We start from the raw sequence: 26,516 nt of genomic DNA on the forward strand, positions 1-26,516 counted from the left end.
AGGCTTTCGAGAGCAAATAGAGCTGCCTCTTTGAATACATATTGTTTACTGTCTTTTACTGTTTGTTTTAGTTGCTGTCCACTGTAAAGCACTTTGTGACCTCTGTCTGTGAAAAGCGCTATATAAATAAAGATTACTTACTAACTTAAAATCCTAACTCGGATTGAGTGATTTGAAGTCATTGGAGGGAAATGCTCCAGACTGTCTTGTTTCATTGCACCGTGCAATTTGTGGAAGTTTGAAGTAGAGTGCAATCACATTATACTCAAAATAAAAGTTTGCTTATATCTACAGTAGGATTTTCTGCAGTTAAGCGGCCAAAAACTTCCCTATTAAAGCATTTAATGACGCATTGAAGGCCAACATATCCCACATAAACGCATTAAACACATAGGCTAAATGTCATACTTTTAACTGGTTCGCCACGCAGGCGACAAAAATGCAGCCTATAATTTATATCTTACGCGTCCTAAGCGTTGCGCTAACAAAGTACGGTCAGCACAAGGACACTTTTGTTTTATTGCGAAGTTCTTCTCCAATAAATTTAATTGCGTTTGCGTATCACCTAATGCGTGATGTGGAGTTACAAAGAGAGCAGTTAACGTGTCATCGATAGTGATTAATTGGGTCCGGAGATTGTCTGGCTAAGTCAAACTGACGCGCAAAGACGCATTACGCATATTCAGTAGTACTTTTCCCTTTACTGTAAAGGATATGGCACCGTATAGGCTATTAGCGCGTGTTATATCAGGAAATAAGGATTATAGACGGAAAATCCCCAGTTTAAATGAAAACTGTTTTGGACGTCTTGTTGGGATGACGCACGAGGAGGAGTGATGCTGAAAGATACACGCGCTGAGGTCTGAGGTGAAGAGTGGTGTGAGGTTCGTCTATGGGTGGAGGGTCCGAGGGGAGAGAGCAGTCTGAGTAGAAGGCAGTGAGTCATTTGCTACAGAGCATCATATTTGGAGCTCCACATGGCAGCGCTACAGACGGCCGGGCGGCAGACGCGCGAACCAAAGACAGGATGAGTTACTTTTGTTTCCTGCCACACTGTAGCCTACCCCATCTTTTCATTTTCGAGTGGAAGGAGTTGATTAACACAGAAGACGAGTGTGATTATCGAAGTTAAAGTTTGGTAAGTGTTTCTTTCCATGATGTAAAATACTACTGTAAACCAACTGGCGCGCGTAAACTGCAAGCGGGTGATCTTGAAAGCTTATTTTTCTCCATATTTTGATAAATGATTGCTTTCAATGTTTGTCACTCCACTGCTATCATTCAACAATATTCAGGTTATCCTCATTTGTTTCGTAGCCCACTAATTATTGAGATATTTGGCATTGCAAACCTTTATCGGTGACTTTCAGTGGAGATTATCACCTACAGCCCCAAGAGCCGTACTCATAAACCTGGGAAATACCCCCTCACCAGTGTAGCGCTTTGAATTTCACAGCTGTCAATTAAAGTAGCCGCTCCGCTGCTTGCTTCACAAATGGGCTTCCGCTTCACTATGCTCTTTTCGTAGCCGCCAACTCTTGTGGGTCTGCCTGCGCTCCCGGCTATACACATTTAGACTGCTTTGAGGTGGTGAGATATACCTGTCACAGTGGGATGCCATAGCCTTTAGAAAAATCTATGGAATTGCTCTGGAGATTTTCACTGAGATTTGACAATACCCAGCCATGCATGAAATTTGTGTTACACTGAATGGATATAAATGACCATTTGCTCTATTTGACCTATAGCTACAAGAGAAATATACGCCAGTGAAGTGTTATAGACTGTAATATTCTGTTCTCGTATACAGTTGCTCCACAGGAATCCATGGTGGTCTCGACACAAATTGCATTATCCTGGATGCAATGGCACAGTGGGAGGTAGATTGTTCCCAGTCTGGAAAAAGAACATGAATACAAGAACAAGCACATTACAACGTCATGCTTTAACACATCTTCTAGAACTTATGTTGGCTCGCAGTCAAATAGCATATACAGACTGGACAAAAGTAAAGGTTTTCAGTTTTCAGGTCAGTTATAGCTTCATTGTCAGTTCTAACATAAGAAAAGCACAGATTGAAATTGAAACAGAGCAAGGTGCAGCATAGGGAGGGGTGCGTTCAGCTGCATGACAACCTGGTGGATGATGAAGCTGTCCTTCAGTCAGCTGGACCTGCCATGGATCGGGTTTGTTTTTTGCAAGCATAGCCCCCACATTCAATTAAACATAAAGATGCACCATTAAACAGTGATGATATAGGCTATGATAAAGACATATCTTGTGCAATTATCCTGGAGGTATCATCCCCTCCTCCATCTCCTTTGAGTAGGTGGTGCTCCATAGGTGTTGATTTATGATGATGGCTGATAAATGTCAGAGCTCTGGCCAGGAGGAGCGTGTCTGTCAGCGAAATAAAAACCTGTGGAGCATGCAAAACAGCTGTATCTTCACATACAACCATACTGCGCTGTGGACATCTGTGAAGAACGGGCGAAAAGGTCAGCCCCTGGTTAATCGCGCGGCGCACAGAAGAGGGAGGAGGGCTGAGGACTAGTGGGGACTGCATAAAGCCCCAATCGCTATCTCTGTGCCCAGTCTGGGGCATGTTTGACCCCAGTATTGTTGTGTGAGCCAAGGGGCCAGTTGAAAAAACAACACATGTGCATAGATAATAGTAGATTATCCAGGCAAAGGGAACATGTACAGATTGTTTCAAATAAATCAGCTTATAGGAAATGACTGGTATGAATGTCAGTAATCGGCAAAGACCAGATTAAATTTTGCAACTAGGGTAATGTGTGGGGTTATGGGACAATTTGTTTCCATGTCAAAGAATATATGAACTAACAGGCGAACAATGAAATTAAACTAAGCTTCAACAGAGGGATATTCAGGCTAAAAAACAATACAGCTGATTTGTGCACAGTTGCATAACCAGTGCCCAGGTCTGCCTTTCTGACTGTACAAAGATAGCTTCAAGAGAAGTAAATGAGGTAAAACAGGCACATCAATAGAGTCACCCAGGTCTGAACTACCTGTACATATTCATACAATTGATTCATTATATACATATTCATGACATCATTGATTCAAAAATTGAGGAGGATACGCTCTGTAGGTCACCTTTCTGCCATTTCAAAAGGAGATTGGACAGTAATTGTCCTGCCATTTTTGCTTATTAAAAATATCTTATTGAATGGTTTAACTTAGAGCAAATACAGACATCAGCAAAGCCACGCGAGGAAAATAAGTTGTGTCTCCCCTTGACATTCATGATGGTGCATGAGGGGTATAATGGAGGTGGAGTAAGAGATGATTGGCTGAGAGGCAAAGGTGCTGTGACTGGATGACAGTGACAGACAGGTGACAAAAGGTAGGAGCGAGGTGGGAAACACAGTTCTCCTGGTTAAACTGAGCTTTTTTTAACAATGTAGTAATACTGAAATAAAGAGATCTCTGGGAGTAAAATATCAAAGTGATTGAAGCTTATGTAAAAATAGCTGTTCTGTGGCAAAGAATACTCATGATTACTGTTACTATAAAAATCACCAGCAGTGGACAAGTTTGGACGTGCTTGTATGATATAAACCTGTTTACTCATGTGCTTCTCTAAACTTGCAGCACCTACCGACCAGAACTTTCTTAAGGTTTTGAGTCTTCCTGGCTTTCAACGAGAACAGAATTTGTTATTCTGGGAATGCTTAAAAACACATCAACTTTGAGGATATAATGCGGACTTGTTGAGTATTTATCAAGACAGCTGCTAAATAGCAAATGCAAGCTGGTACATTTTTGTGTGTTTGTTTTAGCATTTGAAATTGTTTATACATTAGGGCCCCAAATCTAATATGTAAACGAGAGAATACTGCACTTTTGCATGTCCTAATCGTTTTGCACTTGAGCAAACCCTTCTTAAATGACCCCCTTGGTGCCTTCTACTCATCATTTTGATAAGCACTTCACAGCATAGCAGGCAGTTGGTCAGCCCTGGTATTGCTTTCAGCTTCCCCCACCTCACATCGCTCTCAGTCGATAAACACGCGGTGAGGTGGTGGTCACATTGATCTGACAGCAACTGCAGTTTGTCGCCCACAATCTTTAATAATAACACAATGCAGTACAAAAGGAGCCTACACAACAAAAGGGAAAAACAAGAATTGATGTTTTTATTTTCGCCGTAGATGTGCAATCACTCTGAGCTCATCTTTGTGTGTTATTTTTGCAGATACTTCCTCCTCCACAAATTGCCCTTACTTTCATCTGGGAGTCTACCACGGACGGCTGCTCCCCTGCCATCAAGTGATTTTTCTTCCTCAAAATTTTTTTTTCTTCTTTTTGTGTGGAAAAAAATGGACTGGCAGTCTATATTTTGTCGATCCAAAGCTGTGCAAAGCTGCGTCTAGATGCAAAGTCCCATCTGCCTTTGAGGTGGTAATGTTCTTTACTCAATCTGCCTCGCTTACTAACACCAGGTAACATTTGGAAGATGTATTACTTGATTGCCTCGCACTAGTTTTTTTTGTCTGACAGATATTAAACCTCTACATCCGAGAGTTTTATTTTTCATGACGCATCGCCGGCATAATGGCATCATCATTCAAATTATGTTTTGACAAAAGCGACTTAATGCGATCATTAGTTTAATGGCATTTTTGTCAATGGCCTGATGTTCCTGTATCCTTTCTTCTGCTGCTGAACTTGAATAGGCCTGTTTAACTTTGCAGCGGTGGGCAGTGTCAGGAGCAGTCTATGGGAACAAATGATCCCCCCTGATGAACAATATGACCCCAGCACCTCTGACTCCTAACTCCTCCAGTGGCAGCTATCACAGCCAGATTATAGTCCCCGAACTTAACGTGGTGAAAGCTGTGGTTTTGGGCTTCGTGCTCGGCGGTCTGATCCTGTTCGCAGTCGTGGGAAACATCCTGGTCATTCTCTCGGTTGTGTGCCATAGAAACCTCAGGACAGTCACGCACTATTTCATTGTGAACCTGGCGGTGGCCGACCTGCTCATCAGCGCCATTGTGCTACCTTTCTCGGCCATTTTGGAGATTTTGGACCGCTGGGTTTTTGGGCGAGTGTTTTGCAATATTTGGGCAGCTGTGGATGTGCTCTGCTGCACTGCCTCCATCATGAGCCTGTGCGTCATCTCGGTGGATCGCTACATTGGAGTGAGTTACCCGTTGAGATACCCGACAATCATGACAAAGCGGCGGGCACTGCTGGCCGTGATGCTCCTCTGGGTGCTGTCCGTCATAATATCCATCGGGCCTTTGTTTGGCTGGAAAGAGCCGGCCCCCGAAGATGAAACAATTTGCAAAATCACAGAGGAACCTGGGTACGCCATCTTCTCAGCTGTGGGCTCCTTCTACCTCCCGTTGGCAATCATCCTGGTCATGTACTGCCGAGTGTACGTGGTCGCCCGTCGGGAGAGTCAAGGCCTAAAAGAGGGCCACAAGACGGAGAAGTCCCACTCTGAGCATGTCATACTCCGGATACACAGAGGCAACGCCCCGGTGTCGGAAGATGAAGCGCTCAGAAGCAGTAAACACTTTGCTCTCAGACTGTTGAAATTTTCCCGGGAAAAGAAGGCGGCAAAAACTTTGGGGATCGTGGTTGGCTGCTTTGTGCTCTGCTGGCTTCCCTTCTTTCTGGTGCTGCCTATCGGTGAGTATATACAAGACATACAGATCACAGAATCTGAAACAATAATAGACAGTCATATCATTACACGTTTCAACTGGTGTTATTTCCCAAATTAACTTGCCTTTTATGCGCAAGGGAAACAACAATTTTACAATAATGTACAAACCAAATATTCTAGTTATTATGATCATCTCCAAAATAGTAATTATTTCACTAGACTAGACTAAACACTAAACACACACACACAGTAGTATACATAATAATATATTACAGCGAGCATTGGGGAGTAACAGAATACATGTATTTAGAAAACACATTACTCTATTCCGATGCAGTTGTTCTTTTAGTTAAGAGTATTTAGAATACAGTTACTTTCTGGTAAACAAAAGAAGATGTCACAATACTCACTCATTCTGTTTTAGCTTCATATTGCTCAACATTAAAAATAAAGAAAAGGTCAAAAGTCTTTTCTAGCAGCACATACAATATGTTCTTTCTAGTCCTGTATACAGCACAAGAATAAGTCCCACTGCATAAAAACAATTGTAAATGTTTAAATAGTAGCGGTTTAATTATGGCCTTTTGTTTGTTTGTTTGTTTGTTTCATTGGTTTGTTAGTTTATTTGTTTGTTTGTTTGATTTTTTAGCTTATTAATTGTCTGTGAGAGTAAATACACCACTGACAGAAAAGGCGAAGGGAGAGAGGGATATTGCACATCCAATAACACAATGGAAATATTTTTTTGCACTCAAACTTGGCTGTAAATACTGTTTAAAGTGGCGCTAGTCCGCAGTTAGCTTTGCCCGTTAGCATGTTAGCTTTTTCTTTACCATTCCATTAGTGTGTATTCTTGGTTGCTCCGATCCGGTGGCAGAAAAGTTGCAATTGTGGTTTTCTGGCCAGAGACACCAGGGGGAGATGAAAGACCCTCCAATTATCCCATTAACACTTGTATGACCCCCAGAGGGACTACGGAAAGGATTTATTAAGATAAACAAGTTACTTAGTGCTGCTTTAAAGGGACTATACAGAGTTTAAAAATGTTACAATTAAGTATTTTCCTCCCCTACATGTTCCAGTAATGTCTTAATGTAGCCTGGCACGAGCCAGACTGATCCTCCATGTTAAGAGATACATGGAGATACAGTCTGGAATTGTGCGTTTTGAATCTCGCTGACTCCGGCAAAACCAGGCAGAGCCAATCATAGCACGGGAGGTGGGAGTTAATGGTGCGTCATCTTCCGCGTCGGGATTTTCCATCAACCAGTGCTCCTCAGGGCCATAACGAAAACAGTGAAGATGGCGGCTGCGACAACGATCTTTTACCAGTGCCCTTTCTTCTGTTTTAAATGAGCTGGACTTGCCGTTAAAGCCACAGCAAGAAGCTGCTCTGAGGGCTTTCACCGGAGCATTTACTCGACTGCAGGTGTGGATACAAATAATCATGGCAGAGGACGTGAACGCAAAGCGTAAGTCGCTTTGTGTTTGATTGGTTCGCTCTCGTTGAAACCGCGATTGTTAGTCCCGCCTCCAGTTCGATATGGAAATTGCTTCCTCTTACCACAATTCCAGACTGTCTTTATATGTATTTATGAATACATAAATAAAGTCAGTCTGGCAGACATATTTACCACAACTGCCTCTAAAATCCTGCACTGTCACTCAAAAAGGTGTTAATTTGGGTCCGAATTGCCGTCATGCATGAGCTTAATATTCAAGATTCAAGATTTTTTATTTGTCAAACCATGTGAATGGTTTGAAATGATGTTTCTCTCATCCTTGATTGTGGAGTGGGGGGAGGGGGAAGAGGGGTGGGAGCGAGGTTAGGCAGTTCAGCTTCCCGATGGTCCTGTGTACGAAACTGTTCCTCAGTCGACTGGAACTGACCCGTAGATTCCTCCACAGTCTATATATATATATACTGTATATTAGATACATCTTTTATTCAAACCCCAGCTCAAGCAAAAACCAATGCTTTCCTCCAGTTTCATTTAACACACAAAAGTCTTCCATCGTCTCATCCAAAACTAGGATTGTTTGTGTCAAAGAAATGGCTGTAAACCTGTCGATTATAAAGTCCTATGGCAATTATTGAGATTGACCAAAGTAGAGATTGCTATTTAGATACAATTTCAATTAATTGCCCAGCCCTACTTTGTACGATGAATTTTTTTGCAACCGGGCTCCCATTGACTCCCTGTAAACTGCCTGTTTGAGGGGGCACCACAGAGCCATCTTTTATTTTTTTTGCTCTCTTGGACCCCACTCAAAATTAGAGCTTGTGGAACACTAATTTCTGATCCCTGTAACTTGAGTGTCGCTGCACGTTTACTGCATGAATTCTTGCGTTTTTGGTCTCCAGTATTGATTTTAATTAGTCCTCGCGGGACACTGCATGTCCGTGGCTCAGGCCTAATAATGGAAACGATTTTTCGACCATTAATCACAGCTTAATTTATTTAGGGGTGGAAATGTATTTTTTAGATTAACATTTTAGATGCTTCTTTGTAGTGTCCTACATTTTAACTTTTAACATTTCAAAGACAATAGCAGTTTCATTTATTTTGTCCTGCCCCGAGACATTGGAGAATGATCTTATTAAATAGGTTTGTGTCGGCTTAACTGCGTGAACAAGTTTGACAGTAAAATTGTTTTTGGCTTTACGCTGTGTTTGTCCCTAAGCGACGCCTTGCAGGAAGAAAGAAACTGAAAAAGCGTCTGTGCTGCTAAAGTAAAGTGTGATTAATTTCGATTCATATTTTTAATCGCTGTAAACCTTATGTAATTACTTAATTGGATTTAATGGAAAAAAAAGTCCCGGCCTTAGTAAATAGTAGAAGTAGTTATTGTTGTAGTACTTGGAGTGCAGTGCAGGAAACAACCCACTCTTCCACATGGGACACTGATGGGGACTAACAATGGGTCTCTGGCTTTAAGAGTTGGTGACATTCGTACACCAGTCTGAAATACATACAGTAAATCCCTGCCCTGAGGCTATAACTACAGTACCTTGTGGCAAACCCCTATGCCATTTTATTCATCAATTTATTTATTGTAGTCTCTTAGCTCCTTTAGGCCTCGTCCTGCAGTTCTCGGTCACACTCGGGTTGCTCCCCTCCTTCTGTGCGACATGGTTCGAAGCTTGTGTCTGTGAGTCCACCATTTAACACAGGAAAGCGATCGATACAGGATTCTCTGAACAACAGCCTGTCGGAGTCAAGCGCAAAGCACAATTTTTGGTCTCACATGGGATGCTCTGGGCTTGGACCCTAACAAAAAGTGCCAGGAGCGAGGACAATAGTATCGCAGTGGTTGAGCTGTGTCACAAAAGCATCACTGTCGATTCTCATTTTTCCCTTTCCAGACGCCTCAACATTAAAATTCATTACGTGAGTCAGATTAATTCAGTGAAGCCATTTACTTTGATTCCTCTTGCAAATGTGTCCATTGATTGAAGTTGTGTTTAAGCGGCGCTCGTAGTGTTAATTGAATGTGCTCCGTGTCTCTTTACTCCAGTTTCTGTGTGACCTGGTGTGTGTCGTATAGTGAGTCAGACAGGTAGAAATACCCATTAGCGCCGCTCTCTAATAATAGCAGTTATAAGTCTTTCCAGGCTTCTGACAACACAGTTGGCTCCCATATACGTCCAAACAAAAGGGCGGATTTTCACACATTTCAGACAAAGGTTTTTGATTGAAGTGTCCATCTTTCAACCCCCCCTTATGGCCCGGATTGACTTTGTTACAATAGCGGTCCAGGAATGACTGATTGATTCGTCACACAATTGTAAAGCCTGATTCCATTTTGGCTACTTTGAGTGACATTAAGCTTGATTGAAACATGACCACAAGCCAAGAGACAAGGTTACCTTCACATACACTAGTTACAGTGCTGATGTGTTACAGCAGGCAGTTTCTCTATTGGTTTGTTATATTGGTCTATGGAAGGAGTATATGCCACTGAATAAGATCTGTGCCTTTACCATTTCATTGAAAGAATCAATGCATTGGCAGGGGTGTACTTTTGTAGCCTGGCAAGCCATACTCACTTATTTACTTTTGGGTTAAAGGGACTATACAGAGTTTAAAAATGTTAAAACTATGTATTTTCCTCCCCCTACATGTTCCAGCCATGTCCTAATGTGTAGAATGAGCCCAGACCTGTTCACCACAACTGCCTCTAAAATCCTGCAGTGTCACTCAAAAAGGTGTTAATTCGGGTCCGAAGTGCCTACATGCACGAGCTTAATATAGAAGCTGCAGTTACACATAAGACCTGAGGTGGCAGTAGTGAGTATAAAATGACTAACTTGCATCTAGCCCCTTTAAAGGGCTTTTTTTGGTAGTATTTTTTTAGTATCATTGATGTCCCTAATATTCCTTTTACTAGTTGCAGTTGTAATGTTGGTTTATTAATGAGGACAAAAAACATTTTACATGATAAAAGTAGTGTTTTTAATTGTGGTGCTCATAACAATTACCAAACAGAAAGCAAAACTCTTGGTTGCCAGATTCTTTGATTAAAAACCAGTGTTACTTCCAACGTGAGACAGGCACACATACGATATAGTACTTTTAGTATCACTTTTAACTGCACCTGATTGAATGCTGTTTAATGTAATCTGTGTATTATGAACTTAAAGGGAAAGTAATTCAGCCCTAATTGTATACAAAGCGCTGCGGTCTACTCGGAAATTACTAGTAGTAGAGGCAAATCATGACTCCAGCTCGTGGGAGGTGAGTGAGTCTCATGTATGAATGAATGTTTAGTGTACACGTTGGCCTTTAAAGATGAAACTTTGTAAACTCAGGCGACGAAATAAAGTGGCTCCATCCGTTGCCCCCGTGTGCATCATGTAACCTGCTGTAAGCTGGTGTTGATGAGGTATGTGACGTGAGGGTAATCCAAAACCAAGTGCATGTACATTGTACGTTTTCAATCCCATTGGGTTTCTGGTTGAAGGCACGCTCCCATGCACTTAAATATAACTGACACCGTTTTGTGGAAGCCACTGCGCACTGGGAAAGAAGCTTAACATTTCTCCATTACTAACATTGGCACCAGTGCTGTAGACAATTGTATTTATAGGTGGAGGTTGTACAGTATTGTTCTGGTCATGTGGTTTCTATCTAAAATATTGAAAACCATTTAATGATTTATTTTAGTGTGTAGTTGCTCTAGCACAGGGGTGGGCAATTAATTTTCATAAGCACCAACAATAACTAGAACTTATTCTGCTCAACTTTGTATATTTTGAATAGCTGATAGCTACTGTTATTTAGTAGGACGTTTTGAGTTTGTTGGAACTGAAGCGATGCACTAGCAGGGGTCTCCAAGTACATTTCCCCGGCAGTATATTTTGTATATCGGGAGTGTATCGCCAGTTCCATAAAAAAGGTCCCAAATTTTAAAAAATGTTTTGATTGGGAAAATACTATTGAGGAGCAGGGGCAGACTGTCCATTTCCCACTTGCCTACAATGTGTTGTTTCTCCTGATCTTTCATGTCAGTGCCTCTGCTGGACACCTTTTTTTCTTGGAGATACTTCAAATTATGCCCTACAAGTCGTGAGCCGGATGTGTATTTGCCCAGGTCTGCTCTAGCATATTTGTATAACTGCAGTTTGGCTTTAAGGAACAATAAATAAATATAAAACAATGTTAAACACCCTAACATCTTTCACAATAGTTTAAAGACAGAGTATATTAAGTTTGGGTGTAAATATGTGAGTTCATCTTTTGTCATTTTAGTGACAAAAGATGAACTCGTAAAGTTGTCGACTCTGAAGAGAGTCCCTTAAACCCCACTTGGCTATGAAAGTCCTCCATATGCACACTGAAAAAAACATATTCGCTGAAGCAGGATTATAAGCAAAGCAAACTTTTATTGGATTTTTGATGTTTAATCTCCAGCAGACGGAAATCCCATCTTCAATGATTTGATTTCCCCGTTTCTGTGATGATAACAAAGATGTTTGTGTTTTGTTTACAACACAACATATGCTGCATTTTTTTCCTTTTTAGTTTTGAGGGAATCACTGCCTTCAGTACAATACAAGGTTCAATATAATCTTTGCATGTTCATCTTCCTGACATAAAGGGAGTAACAAAACAACTTTTTATTTCAAACGATGTGTTGGTTGCACATTCTCCTTAAACTCTCCTTTTCCACTGCTGACGCCATACCATAATTGTTCAAGTGCACAGCAGCCACACATACATCATGTTTTTTTAGGTTAAAAATAGACGGAGTATAGAGAGATATATTGCAGCCACACGAGAGTGAGTTGCTGTTAATTATTTTAATGTAAGACATGAATCTGCTCCAAGTGACAAACAGCTGTGCATGTAATGTAGCCATTAAGCCATTTTCTCTGCAGCTTCATTAGGAAACCCACTCATATCTCCTCTAAATGAATCTGCATCGTAATGAACAGGCTTTTTTTGCAATACAAACGTGACAAGGATCTGCTATTGACTCGGAAAGCATTTGAGTTCAATTTGTAATCGCTCAAATGAACAGCGTGGCATACATATTGATTTTAACATAATAGGGAAAAGCGTGTTTAATGAAGGTCATAATTTTAACATACAGTGCCTCTCGAAAGTATTCATACACCTTGGACTTTTGCACATTTTGTCATGTTTACAACCCTAAACATAAAGATTTTATTTTGATTTTTTTACTGAACGTTCACACACAAGTTACAGACAACTGTGAAGTGAAAGCAAAATGATACATGATTCTGTTATTTTTCAAAAAATAGAAAAGTGAAAAGTGGGGCTTGCATAAGTATTCATACAGCATTTTCTGAGTGCATTTAATTACCTTTATAACATTCCTAATGACTCCAGAATGTTCACTCCTTGGCTTAACCATTAAATAGAAGCCACCTGTGTGTAATCTGCTCTCAGTATAATTTCAGCTGTTCTTTTAGGCCCTCAGAGCTGTGGTCGGAGTGTATTGGTCACTAAACAGCATCATGAAGGCCAAGGAGCACCAGAGAGGTCAGGGATAAAGCTGTGGAGAAGTTTAAAGCAGCGTTAAGTTATACAAAGATTTCCCAAGTTTTAAACATCTCCCGGAGCACTGTTCAATCCATCATTCAGAAATGGAAAGAGTATTGCACCACTGCAAACTTACCAAGACACGGTCGTTCACCTAAACTAACAAACTGAACAAGGAGAGCACTGGTAAGAAATGCAACCAAGTGCCCCAAGATAACTCTGGAGGAGCTGTGAAGTCCTGCCGCTGAGCTGGGGGAAACTGTACATGGGATAACTATAAGTCGTATCTACACAAATCTGGCCTTCATGGACGAGTGGAAGAAGAAAGCCATTATTGAAAGGAGGCCATAAGAAATCCCGTTTGAAGTTTGCTAGAAGTCATATGGAGGACACAGCTCCATGTGGAAGAAGGTGCTTTGGTCAGATGAGACAAAAATTGAACTTTTGGCCCAAATGCAAAACGTTATGTATGGAGCAAACCAAACACTGCTCATCGTCCTGAGTGCACCATCCCCAATGTCAAATATACGGGGGGGGCATCATGATGTGGGGCTGCTTTTCCTCAGCGGGGACTGGGGATATTGTAAGAATAGTTGGGAACATGGATGGAGCCAAATATGGGGACATTTTGGAGGAAAACCTGCTGGAGTCAGAAAGAGAACTGAGGCTGGGGCGGAGTTTCACCTTCCAGCAGGACAGTGACCCTAAACACAAAGATAAATCTACAATGGAATGGTTCAATAAAAACATATTAATGTGTTAGAATGGCCCAGTCAAAGTCCTGACCTAAATCCTATTGAAAATCTGTGGAATAATCTGAAAACTGCTGTTCACAAACGCTCTCCTTCTAATGTGACAGAGCTGGAGTTGTTTTGTAAAGAGGAATGGGCTAAAATGTCAGTCTGTTCATGTGCAAATCTTGTAGAGTCAAACCCCAAAAGACTTTCTGCTGTTATAGCAGTAAAAGGGGGTTCCACAAAGTATTCATGCATGCTGTATGAATACTTATGCAAGCCCCACTTTTCACTTTTCTATTTTTTGAAAAATAACAGAATCATGTATAATTTTGCTTTCACTTCACAGTTGTCGGTTACTTGTGTGTGAACGTTCAGTAAAAAAATCCAAATAAAATCTTTATGTTTAGGGTTGTAAACATGACAAAATGTGCAAAAGTTCAAGGTGTATGAATACTTTCGAGAGGCACTGTATAAGCTGATTGTCAACAGCCATTACTTTGGAATTACTTTGTGCCAGGATCATGCTAATTTGTGTGAGTTTAAAGAAAATTACACACTTCTGTTTCTCATTTTCTGTTCTATTTGCCATTAACCTTTGAAAACTACATCTACTAACACACCTTTTCTGATGAAATGCCAAATTGTCACTCCATCTATCACTGACTGTATGCTTACTCTCCTCTCAGGCTCCATGTTCCCAGCGTACAGACCCTCGGACACAGTTTTCAAGATCACCTTTTGGCTGGGCTACTTCAACAGCTGCATTAATCCGATCATCTACCCGTGCTCAAACCAGGAGTTCAAGAAAGCCTTCCAGAGCTTACTCGGCTGCTTGAAGGAGCCACAGAGGCCTCTCCATCTAACCCAGGGCCACATGCAGGGCGCCCAGGGCCGTCCACTTTCCCTCGGGCTGGACAATAACCGCACCCCGTCTCGCCTCAGCCCTTCCTCCTCCCCGGCCCTATCCAGGACGCCTTCCTTTAGGGGCAGCAGAGAGTGGAAGGTGTTTTCTGAAAGTCCCACAAGTGCAACGGGGCAGACAAAAAGGATCAAAGTGGCAAAATTATGCAGTAAAAGCATTCACCGAACATGTTGCTGTTTCTTCACTGATGGGGCTGCGCAACACGATGGGAACTGTACCAAAAACCCAAATCTTCCCACCATCAGAATCCACCAGCTCTCTCTGTCGGAGAAAGGAGATCCAGTATGACAAACCCAATCCTTCATCTATTAGTCATGACAACTTTTTCAAGGTTATGACAGAGGATAGCTGTGATCGCTGTGTCCGTGAACACTTTGCACTGTGGTCTGAAATCTCACACCGTCTATTTAAAAATGTTCTTGTGATTTATAGCCCTCAAATGCTGCAAAACATTTGTCTGGAAATGTGTTGCATCATAAATGAATTATACGTCCGTGATTTAGAATATTGTGGAAAAGCTGTAGTAGTAGTTAAATTAAAATGTGTTGATTCTGCCTTATAAGTTTCGATTACTAAACGTTTACATTTCTCAGTGATGTGAATTGCCCATCTGTTTTCCTGCTGTAACTCCCAACGTGGCAATAGGCTTATCGGAGATTATGTTATTCAAAATGGAGTCAATGGTTTGTAACTTATCCACATTGCTACTCCTTATGTTATAAATATTCACTTTAGCCATGTCTGAAATGTGAAAAAGGTTCATTGTGATTTTGCATGAAGCTGGAAAGTGTTTGAGAAGTCCTGGCCAGTGTTTCTCCTAGTGTGCGATAACCTCAACGCCAACAAATCTGTGACATTTTGTTATTTCCTTTATCTGTTACACGTTTCCTAAAAATGGGAGAAAGAAGGTCATCATTTCTTGCACTTTGTATCGGTGCCTGCTGGATGTAGGGTTTATCTTGTAGTGGTTGACCTCAATCCTGATTCCAAGCCTCTTAAAATCCGACAGATTTAGTGATGTCTGATTATGTAAGTCATGGTCAGTTTCTATCCTCTTTGTCAAAACAATCAAAATACACCAATTCAGGAAGACGATGCACATTTGATTTCATTTTTGTGTGCCTGTTGCTTTCACAGTTTGATGAAATACTTATAACACTACATTTAAGTGTTTAGTATAGCCATTTGTCTTTACCTGGAAAGTCCCACTGAGATTAATCTAAATAAGAAAAACATAGTGTAGGTTCCTCATGTGGTAAACGTATACTGAAAAGATCATTTTGAACTAAAGCTTTTACCCATGTCCATGACCCAGCTTATCGCCTTATGATACAATAAACGTCGTTTTCTGTTCACAAGTTTTGTGCATGTGAGGTGTGGTCAAAGGCACCTCTCTCCTCTTGCAACACACTGAAAGGCCAAAAGGACATGATCTTCCAGCACCATTGATTTAATTTCTGTGGCTGTTCTTCTTGCCCTATACCAGCATGTACTCCCTGAGCGGAGGTGAGAGGGAGGTGAGACAGTCAGCTTCATTAAACCAATCCAGTCTTTGCACTTTTAGTTCAGCTGTGGAAGTGCAGCCCTCTGCTAGCTTCCCACATGGGGGTTCTCGCTAATGCCGGAAAGGAAGGAGAAGGCCTTGGCTGTGAGGTTGTCATTGATCCGTGTGAACATGTCAGTCTCACATCTTTGGCCACTCGGTGAAGGGTGCCATGGGGGTTGTTGGGGTGGCCAAAATTACAAATAAATTGTCAATCTTACGTCTCCGAGGGGACTTTTATTGTTTTATTGTCTTGATATGCTTGATATGCCACACCTGTGAGGCAAAGGAGAAGTGCTCACGGATCACAGATTTAGACACATTTGTGACCAATATTCTGGGGAAATTGGTTTATTGTGTACATAGATGAATGTCTCATGTGCTTCAGTTCAGTGCATGAAAAATGGGGGCAAAAACAAAAGTGTTGCGGTTGTTCAGTGCACTATAGAACTAGTGTATGTGATGTCACAGCTAAGCAGCAACATTGCAACAGAAGCCACAGGATTGTCAGTTCCACATTGATATAATTGTTTTGGAACTCAGTCTGGAAGGTTGAGGGTTCTGTTTAGAATAAAATGTGGCAAATACATTCTCTTAAACTGTTAATTTAAAGGTGCCTTATGTGACCTGCTGAGGTGGCTAAGGCATCTGTTCCGGATGCCGCCTGCCTGCCTCCCTTGGGAGATGTTCCAGGCATGTCCTATTGGGAGGAGGCCTTGTGGAAGACCCAGGACCCGCTGGAGGGACTATGTCTCTGAGCTGGCCTGGGGTCGCCTTGGGTTCCCCCCAGAACAGCTGGAGGAGGTCTGTGTGGATCGGGAAGTCTGGGCTGCCGCCTCCGCGACCCGGCCCCGGATAAAGCGGAAGAAAACGGATGGATGGATGAGCGGTCAGTATTTCTAGTGAGAGGGTCCGTCATCAGTGAAAACCTTCCAAACAATGGACCCTGGAGCGACCTAGAGAGACCACTGTGATGGAATGTAAAGGCACCATGCTGACCATTCATACAGCTGCTGGGTCACTACAAGGTCAAATTAATGTTATGTATCTGTAAGGTAGTGGCAATAGAAGACATAAATTCACCGTTCTGCATCACCGTATGGAAAAAGTGGTGGGAGTATTCACAGACAAGCCCCCACTGACAAATACCTGTGCCATGCTGTATAAAGTGAGATCATGTTTCAAATACTCTAATATTATTATTAGATCAGTAACCTTGCAGCATCTGTCAGATTTAGACAGCAGAGTGAGGGAGGCCACAACAAAGAAGTTGTCAGATTAATGGGCTCTACAGTGTATGCTGTGGGGGGGAAAGATATTACCAGTGCATTAAGAAAAGTGATCTGAGGGATGTTCAGAACAGTTCATAACGAGACAGACACACAAACACATTTAAGAAACTGTAAGAGAGAGTTGTGTCATGGGCAAGCACTCAAGAACCCATGGAATGTATTTATTATTTTTTTGTTTGCTTGTTAATTCATTCATTATTCTTTCATTCATTGTGCAATTTTGTGATTTAGCCATATCCAATTTATTTATTCTTGACGCGGTATTTACGCGGCCCAAATCCATTGCATTGTTGGGGAATAGCCTGCTTTCATTAGTGTTGCTTCTTCTTACTCTCTATAGGCTATAATAAGAAACATTGTGTGTATAATAATAGCTGGCGTCTGTTTCACTTGATTGAAAGCCTCGCGCTGATGACGTCCGCACTTCTCCAGGGACTTTTGGATTTGTTAACTTATGTTTCTTTTCACCCCCCAGTGCTCGCATCTACGGGCCAACACACTCCCAAGTACATCAGGACCCTCCTCTCTGTTTAATCAGTGCGCTCATACAAGCTCCTAATTGGACTGTCTCTGAGCCGAAGGCGTCGCTCCAACTCATCTCCAAAACTTTGACGTGACGTGTGCGTCGAGCTCAGAATTTACCGCTGGGGTCCCTATGGGAGAAACTCGATGGAGCATGAAAAGTGTGGTCCTTCAAACTCCGGGATTTAGTTAAGAATAATGACTCTGTACTCCCACCTACTGGCTTTCAGAGTCACTTCAGCTGCTGTGGGTACTGAAATGCATTGGTCCAAATGTATCTGTCAGCCCTATACAGACAGCTCTATAATGTAGAGTGTGTGCAGGGGTTCTTAGGGTCATCTGCAATTTAAGACGAAACTTTATTCATTTTGATTAGGCCTTTTACTGTGGTAATTTAGATGTTTGTCTGGTTTAATTTGGGTACATTGTATAGCCTACCTTTTTCTTTCTTTTTTTCTTCAGACCTGTGTCTTAACTTGATTGGCACCTGGAAGATCATAATAATTGAGGTGGTTATTGGTGTGAAAGATTTTAGAGCCATATTTGTTGGCCAGGGTTTAATATTTGGTCACCTAAATGTTGCGAAAACCATTAAAGCTAGGTATAATCAGTGTTAATTTGATATCTTTGCTGACTAAAATTGGACTAAAACTAAATTAAACGTTTTTTCATGAGACTAAAACTATGACTAAAATGTCCAGATATTTCAGTCAACTAAAATAAGACAAAATAAAAATGAGAAGGAGACTACAATAATCCAAGCTTCTACTGATGGTTTGAAAGAGCCTCAAATCATGTAAATTCACTGCGAAAGGAACAGCTTTGTTCATTTGAGCAGCTCCATGAAGCAGAGGACCTTGATTAAATATAACTATAATTAATATTATAAATTCAAAGTCGGCTAAATTTGTCGACTAAATTTACTTGCAACTTCCATCCATCCATCCATTTTCTTCCGCTTTATCCGGGGCCGGGTCGCGAGGGCAGCAGTCTTAGCAGAGAGGCCCAAACTTCCCGATCCACCACACCTCCTCCAGCTGGCTGAGGGGACCCCGAGGCGACACCGTGTTCTGGGCCTTCGATGAGGCCTTGTCCCACTAGGACATGCCTGGAACACCTCCCGCGGGAGGCGACCAGGAGGCATCCGGAACAGATGACCTCGCCACCTCAGCTGGCTCCTTTCGACGTGAAGGAGCAGCGACTCTACTCCGAGCTCCTCCCGGGTAACTGAGCTCCTCAACCGATCTCGAAGGGTGCGCCCAGCCACCCTGCGAAGGAAACTCATTTCGGCCGCTTGTATTCGCGATCTTGTCCTTTTGGTCATTACCCAAATCTCATGACCATAGGTGAGGGTGGGAACGTAGATCGATCGGTAAATTGAGAGCTTTGCCCCGACTCAGCTCCCTCTTCACCACGACAGACCGATACAGCGACCGCATCACTGCTGACGCCGCACCGATCCGTCTGTCGATCTCACGCTCCATCCGTCCCTCACTCGTGAACAAGACCCCGAGATACTTGAACTCCTCCACTTGAGGTAAGGACCCTCCACCGACCTGAAGAGGGGACTTGCAACTTTAGTCGACTAAAACTAGACTAAAATTTAAGATTTTTTTTGTCTAAATCACGACTAAAATTGAATTACTTTTTCAAAACTAAAACTCAATTAAAATATGTTGTCAAAATTAACAATGGGTATAATACTTGCCTTTACCGACATGTTTAGGAATGTATTGGATTATTCATTATTTTGAGCAGCTCATAATTCTCTTAAATGAATTAATGCTGGTCATGTTTATAATATGACCCATGGATGCTGTGAACAGAATCCTTATCACAACCACAATGCTTGTCAGAAAAAAAATGCACTTGGCCTACATAATCCTCCACAGATAATTCTGCAGTAATTGAGTTGCACATAATAAATGTATGACACATAAAATCTGGCTTTAGTGTTTTAATCCACTGAAGTTTACATAGACAGGGCCGGTTCTGGACGGTTAACTTCCCTTAAACATCCCTCTTTCCCCATCACAAAACAGTAACCAAGAGTATCACACCATCTGGAGGACAGTAACAACAGTGCATCTCAATATATATAACCATTGTTTGCCATAGTTCACTTCACATTATAGCTTCTTATACAAAACCTACACTTGACAAGGCAATGACTGACAGATAAGAGATTTTGCATAACATGGTGCATTCGTGAACAATTTGTGGTTTTGGTGAAAGTAGCAATTATCACTGAGGAAAAGCATAGACTTAGATGGACAGAGGATAAACCAGGGAACTCATTCACAGCACTAACACGTTACAGTGGACACATCATCAGCACACTGTGGACATGTACATACAAATGCTTTTCAGGTCTCTGTTACAGAGGTTTCACTTACAAGAGCCTTCATACATACAGTGTGCTATCAATATCTTCTACAACAGACCAGGCAAGCAGTTCAACACATATCCTAAAATACAGTCTTATCCAGTACAAGTGAAGGCTGCAAGCTCATAGTTGACATTTCTAAAATGGTTCTTTTTTTTTTTCAGCGCGTACATGAGCAAAGCAATTTAGCACCAGGAGAAAAGACAGTTTTCGGCAAACACTGGATCATGCTTTTGTTATGTCTGTATCGTCTGTGAAAAAGAATTTAGAAAGGAGGCAGTTTGTTCTGACAACTTTCTGGTGAATCCACATTTTTCCAAGTACAAGGCAGAACATCGTAAAACCCTTTTCCATTGAGTGTAAAATGTGCATTTCATACAGGGTGCGAAAATACAAAATCACATAATGAGAAAATAAAGTGAAAAGTGCCACATATACACACAAGGAAGACCAAGATGAGTTGTCGAGCTGCACAGAATATTGTATATGCTACTACAAAACACATTAAAGACAGCAAGTCATTTTGCACAATCTTTAAATAAAATTTTGATTTTAAGATTTTATACAAAACATGATACTTTCAATTAAAGGCAGTTTTAAGACTACCTGCACATTCGAATTAAAGTCTTATAAAACTGCCAAAACTCTGCTGCTGTTAAAATGTTTTATCTTCTTTTGAGATGAGCACAACAATGCCCAAACCACACAGGTAAACGCTTTGTAACACAAATGAAAATGGCAAATAATAACAGACAATATTAATGTATTAAACAGACATTTCATTTCTATGTAAAAAGAATAAAAGAAGTGAAAGGAAATCACTGGGGAGCAGGGAGGGTCAGAGGTTGTAGTGAAATAATTAATATGGCGTGATGACATCTGCAAAAGTGAATGACCTGCCCACAGATGCCCAGCACAAGCTTAACCCAGGCTGGTGATGTTGGCCTTTCCTCCAGGCGGCGCAACAATGCGCTGAGTGTTGCGGCGGGGGATGTTGTCATCAACTTGAGCACCTGCAAGATTACACAGTAATGCTATTTATTTTGATAAAAGGCATATGGAAGGTAACATGCATTACACGGGCATTTGTCTCACCAGAAAGACTGAAGCCAGACTGATGGAGGTTGCGGACGGGCTGAGGGGCGGACTGTGGTTGCTGTTGATCTTGTTTTGTGGGTGAGGTCTTCACTGATGACACAGTGGACATTTTTGGAGTCACAGTTACCTCACAGACAGGACCATCATACTGACCCCTGGGAACGCCTCGCAACTCAGTCAGCTAAAAATGAACAATAACAGTAAATCTTTACATGGTCAAATTTGAGAAAGTAAATACAACGTAGATCAGAAATGATGTACTTTAACCGAGTTGCGGCATAGTTTTTAATATTACATGCAGATAATTGTAAAGCCTTACCCTGCTGCGAGCCTTTATCCTCTTGTACACATGATCCGAGAATGGTTTTCGGCTAATGAAGCGGCCACAGCCTTCAATTGTGTGAAGCGTGCCATCCTCCAGAACAATCTTACCCTGGCTGATAACAACCATAGGACCTCCACGTACCTCTGTGCCTTCAAAGATGTTATACTCCACTGCCTGTTAGACATAGAGAATATTTAGTATGTGTAGACATGTTAATAGATTATAATTTGCTGAATTTCTCACCAGGTTGTGAGTTTTGGCTGAAATGATCTTAGTGACATCTGGATCCCAGAGCACAAGGTCTGCATCAGAACCCACTGCAATGCGTCCCTTTCGGGGATAGAGGTTAAAAATCTTTGCTGCATTTGTGCTAGTTACAGCCACAAACTGGTTCTCATCCATTTTCCCAGTTGCCTTAGGAGACAAGCAAAATTAACATATAGGTCATTAAGGCAGTTACGTAAGTGGACACACAATGTGTGTGTGTGTGTGTGTGTGTGTGTGTGTGTGTTTTCTTCTCACCACACATTTGTCCCAGATCAGGGACATCCTCTCCTCAGTGCCATTAGTGCCTTCAGGAATTAGAGTGAAGTTATCTTTACCAATAGCACGCTGTGAAGTGTGGAATGTGCAATGCGCACTGCCAGTCACTTGCAGGTCCCCACTGCATGAGAAAATTTGGAATTATGATGAAAAAGTTAAGTACTCTACCTATGTAAGGACTAAGAGCACCTACCACGACAGGAGGGAGTTGAGATAATCAGGGGTAGTGGGATCAGGGCTCAGTGGAGGAGATGTGACAAAGGTTGCTGCCTTTGCCCAGTTCTTGCTCCAGTAATGGGTCCCATCTGTAGCCAAGCTGGCTGATATAGGCTCCCCATAAACCACAGCACCTAGAGAGCAGGGGCAGGCCAGGAAACATCAGTGCAAACCCCGACAATAGAAAAAAAAAATAGAAAAAGAGGCAGACAAAAAAACATACCCTTTTTCCTTGCCAGAGCGATGACATCAGCAGCGCTCTTACTCATCACCTTGGTGATATAGAGAGGACAGTTGGTCTGATTGGCGATAGTGACAGAGCGGTTAACTGCCTCAGCCTCCACCTGCAGAAAACAAGGGTCAGAGAGCACAGAGTCAGCCCCTCTCACAACTAACAAATAACTGCCCCAGTGACCCTGGAGGCAAGTGAATGTACAAAAAACGTGGTGGAGAAATGCAACTGTGTGGGTGATTGCGGGTATATTTAATGTAACATTCAAACATGCATTATTCAGGTCAAATTGGGAACAAATGGGGGTCTTGTACCTCTTCTGGACGGCTTAGGACATGACCCTCAGGACCAGTGATGCCCAGCTCCAAAATACGTTTTTGCTCCTGAAAGTCAAAACTTGATTATTAACAAATGCTGAACATAAAATACATGAAAACAAAATCATATTTTTATTACCTCTGCGATGATGTCCCCGTTCTCAGCATGCACCTGAGCTATGGCTCCTAAGTCTCTGATAACGCTGAATACTTCATATATCTGAGGAAAAAGGCAAAAATATTAGCAATGTCAGACAAAAAAAGAGCAACATTTTTAGAGGTGTAGAAACGTGGAGATGAATGCAAAGAGCAACCAAAATTACCTGGGAATCAGAAAGTTGGAAAACATCCTTATAAGCCAAATAGATCAGGAAAGAGTTGACACCTAAAGATATGATAGCCAAAGGTGGAATAAAGCAAGAGACAAGGCAAGCACAAGCTAAGGGATTATAGCAGCTTAGATACAAAGAAAGTAAATTAAACTGTGCACAGATGCAAGAGCTAAATAATGTAGAATTTCACAGAAAGAAATGTGAAGGGAGGTGAACACCTGAATTCAAAGGGATTGGATTACGGTCATCGTACCATGATCCTTCACTAAGGTCTCCATCTCTTCCTGAGTTCCCTTGTTCCACTCAGTGAGATCCATGTGCAGGGAGTAGTCGCAGCAGGACTTGCTATCAGCCCACTCCCTCCATTGGTTAAAAGCTGAAACGAGTCCGGCACCAGGCTCTGGCACCACATGGTCAACTAAAAAATACAAAGGAGTAAAAGACAGCATAGTTAATATCATGCACAAAATAGAATTTCAAAACAAAGTTTGTCAGACATACTGATCATGGTGGTTCCTCCTGCCAGAGCAGCGCGGGAGCCCTGGTAAAAGTCATCTGCTGACACCATGCCTCGGTCGGGCATCTGAAACCGGGTGTGCACATCTATACCCCCCGGCATCACCATCCTCCCATGGGCCTCTATTATCTTCACACCCCCAGGGACAATAAGGTTATCACCAATTTGCCTAAAAACATGAAAATCAGAATAACATTACTTCACTACTATTACTATGTACATAATGTTGACATTTTGTAAAAAGGACTTACTTAATGACTCCATCTTCCATATAAATATCAGCCAGAAATGACTGATCATCGTTCACTATCTTGGCCCCTTTGATGAGGAGACGATCACTCTATAAAAAATATTATTTCTTTAGTAATAACATCATATCAAAGTTTTATGCCACAGTTAATAGCAATAGAAAACACACCATTCAGCGATGTGTCATCCTACACAGATTAATGGCTTACACATGTATTCCGCTTTACAAGCCAGTGTAACAAAGTGTCTCGAAACACCACACTGTAGTCGTTCTTCACTCACGCCATGCTTGGTGGTGGTAAGCTACTACACGGGGAGGACATGCAAACTAAACACAGAAAGAGGCACGAGCGATAACCACTGCACCACTGTGTCGCATTTATAGTTCTGCTTCTGCTGGAAACTAAGGGATTAGACCTGAATATTTTATTGTGATGTGTGTAGTTTTCTAGATATCAACTTATGCTCATGAAATAAACTTGACAACAGAAAGATCTTTGTTGTAAAAATAAAATGTAAATGCTTTTCATTCATCATTTCATGCTACTAGCTCTTCGTCTTTCACACTTGTAAGTTGTCTTGTAAGTCTCATCAGATTTTTATCTTGCAAAATATAAAAGCGTCTAATTATCAATGCTGCTAATCTTATTGATAATGCTGAAAATTGTACTGTGAAATCTGCAATCAACATTACTGTAATTCACGGATGGGCACACCCACAAAAAAAGAAAGAAAGAAATAAGAACTTGTTATTCACTAATGACTTGTCCTCAAACAGGCGCATGCTCCTGCTGTCCATGTGCCTGGGTAAGACAGTGCTTTGTGCCTGGATAACTCAGGTATTAATCAACGCGAGATGCTGCTTGTAACACTATTATTATCTGCCTGCAGCTGGAAAGTAAACTAATCTTGAATATGGGGTGGGCACCTATAAGTTTTTTTGCTTTGGCCTACTCGCTTTGAGGTTTTTGTTCTGTGACAATGTAATGTAAAAATGTAAATAATGTAAAAATAATAACTCAAATCAATCAATCAATAGACCCGTCACGATAATAAATTCGATATATTGTTATATTCGATATATCGATATATTGAGGCAGGAAAGTATCGCGATTAACGATATTATTTACTCTAACGATACTCGATACTGTAAACTCTCAGGCATAAAAATGACAGTAAACCTTTGTTCTAAAAGTGCATAACCAAATCCGAATGTACCAATCAAGCTGCAATAAACATGAAGTACAATGTAACTCAGTTGGCTTCAGTTAGAAATCAAAGTTTTACAAAGAAAAAATAGGGGGGAAATGCTAATAAATGTACAGACGATAAATATCGAGCCCAAGAATTTAGCGTTTCTGTGTTATTTAATAAACGATAAGTCGATATAGTAATTATCGTGACAGCCCTATCAATCAATCAAAAAGATCTTTGTTACTGCCAATAGGAACAAAGACTAACCCTGACACTTTATAAAAGCTAAACATACAGTCATTCACTGAGACTTACAATTGTACCAGGAGCCATGCACATAGACTGGTGTCATTGTAACTATGCCCAAGTAGATGTGTCACATGCTTTCCCCAACTATAAAACAGTAAACGGATATGAAAACAATACATTTGAATTTATAATAGATTGGCCCAATTTCTAAAGTATTTTAAACAGTAGTCATTTGTAGGATATCCCCAAAAACATTGACCTCCGGGACCTCCTTCACAGATGCACTACCTGGATGTACACAGCATCTTCTGGCAGTATCAATATAAACCATATGTGCATTTACATGTGGTAGCCTAAGCATGACAATAATGACAGCTTAAAAAACGATGCCGACTGCACAGAGGGAAAAACAATCTCGTTATACTGCACATAAATCTATATCTAAACTAAAGCATATTTCTGCACTAATCATTAGTAGAGGATGGTCTCGGATCGCAGCGGCCTTTCTGAGTGTGACTCGGAATCAGCGGCTCAGTGAATAGTGACAGCCTTTTGCTAGCTTTTCGTCTAATCCAATGGAGCACTTAACGTAAAAAAACCCCAACTCAAAACACATGAGCAAAATGGACCAAACGGTGTGTCTTTAAATACTCACAGTGATTTTGGGGATGTTCTTCTTTCCTTGATAACCCGACATTTTAAGGATCCCTCCACACAGCTGTCCTCAGCCTCTTGGCTAATAGAAGCTAGCAAGCCTGTGTGAAACCTCAGCAGCCAAAGGATGAATGGATGCTGTGCTGTTGGCTGTCGACGCCCTGGGCGATAAGCCGCTGTCAAATATCACTATGAAGAAGAGGAAATGCACTGTGCAGTCGAAGAAAGCGTGATGGGCCAAATGCACCGTGCAAATACTAAGGAATATTGCGAGATTGGTCCCTCAAGACCAGACAGGTACCTAAAGAAGCCGGGCCACAAAGACACATGGCGCATGCGCAGTACCCCACCCTGCTCAGCTGCTATTACTGTGTAATAGCTTGATATTTTGGGACTAATGCATGTAATTGCTGGGTTGCAGGTGACATCACAGCATTCTTAAGGCCTATACTATTATATAGAGGAAAAATAATTTTGTCTTTGAGGAAATGTTTGGTCTTGTACAGAGAGATCATGGACCCAGTGACTGATATT

General features: G+C 41.5%; 2 protein-coding genes across 2 annotated transcripts; one reads left to right on the top strand and one right to left on the bottom strand.

The window, feature by feature from the left end:
* Positions 1–707: 707 nt before the first annotated feature.
* On the top strand, positions 708–15,079 carry adra1aa (adrenoceptor alpha 1Aa). Its single transcript, XM_079556774.1, has 3 exons — positions 708–1,138; positions 4,226–5,667; positions 14,078–15,079. The coding sequence occupies exons 2-3, from the start codon at positions 4,773–4,775 to the stop codon at positions 14,599–14,601; spliced, it is 1,419 nt and encodes a 472-aa protein (XP_079412900.1). The 5' UTR covers positions 708–1,138; positions 4,226–4,772; the 3' UTR covers positions 14,602–15,079.
* Positions 15,080–20,869: 5,790 nt separating this feature from the next.
* On the bottom strand, positions 20,870–26,317 carry dpysl2a (dihydropyrimidinase like 2a). Its single transcript, XM_079551289.1, has 14 exons — positions 25,984–26,317; positions 23,888–23,976; positions 23,621–23,805; positions 23,373–23,537; positions 23,111–23,172; positions 22,927–23,007; positions 22,785–22,853; positions 22,462–22,582; positions 22,216–22,372; positions 22,002–22,143; positions 21,723–21,893; positions 21,474–21,653; positions 21,152–21,335; positions 20,870–21,069 (listed from the first exon to the last, which is right to left on the bottom strand). Exons 1-14 carry the CDS (start codon positions 26,023–26,025, stop codon positions 20,978–20,980), a joined length of 1,740 nt encoding a protein of 579 aa, XP_079407415.1. The 5' UTR covers positions 26,026–26,317; the 3' UTR covers positions 20,870–20,977.
* Positions 26,318–26,516: the final 199 nt, after the last annotated feature.

This window comes from Gobius niger (assembly GCF_951799975.1).
Source record: "Gobius niger genome assembly, chromosome: 1".
Classification (NCBI taxonomy): domain Eukaryota; kingdom Metazoa; phylum Chordata; class Actinopteri; order Gobiiformes; family Gobiidae; genus Gobius; species Gobius niger.

What these genes read in the sequence shown, in the direction of transcription:
- adra1aa (XM_079556774.1), top strand. Translation starts at nt 4,773, where the DNA reads ATGAACAATATGACCCCAGCACCTCTGACTCCTAACTCCTCCAGTGGC. An exon ending in CTTTCTGGTGCTGCCTATCG is followed by an intron (nt 5,668 to 14,077) that starts GTGAGTATATAC and finishes CTCTCCTCTCAG; the next exon opens with GCTCCATGTTCCCAGCGTAC.
- dpysl2a (XM_079551289.1), bottom strand. Translation starts at nt 26,025, where the DNA reads ATGTCGGGTTATCAAGGAAAGAAGAACATCCCCAAAATCACT. An exon ending in AGGAGGAACCACCATGATCA is followed by an intron (nt 23,538 to 23,620) that starts GTATGTCTGACA and finishes TGTATTTTTTAG; the next exon opens with TTGACCATGTGGTGCCAGAG. An exon ending in ACGGGGACATCATCGCAGAG is followed by an intron (nt 22,854 to 22,926) that starts GTAATAAAAATA and finishes TTTGACTTTCAG; the next exon opens with GAGCAAAAACGTATTTTGGA.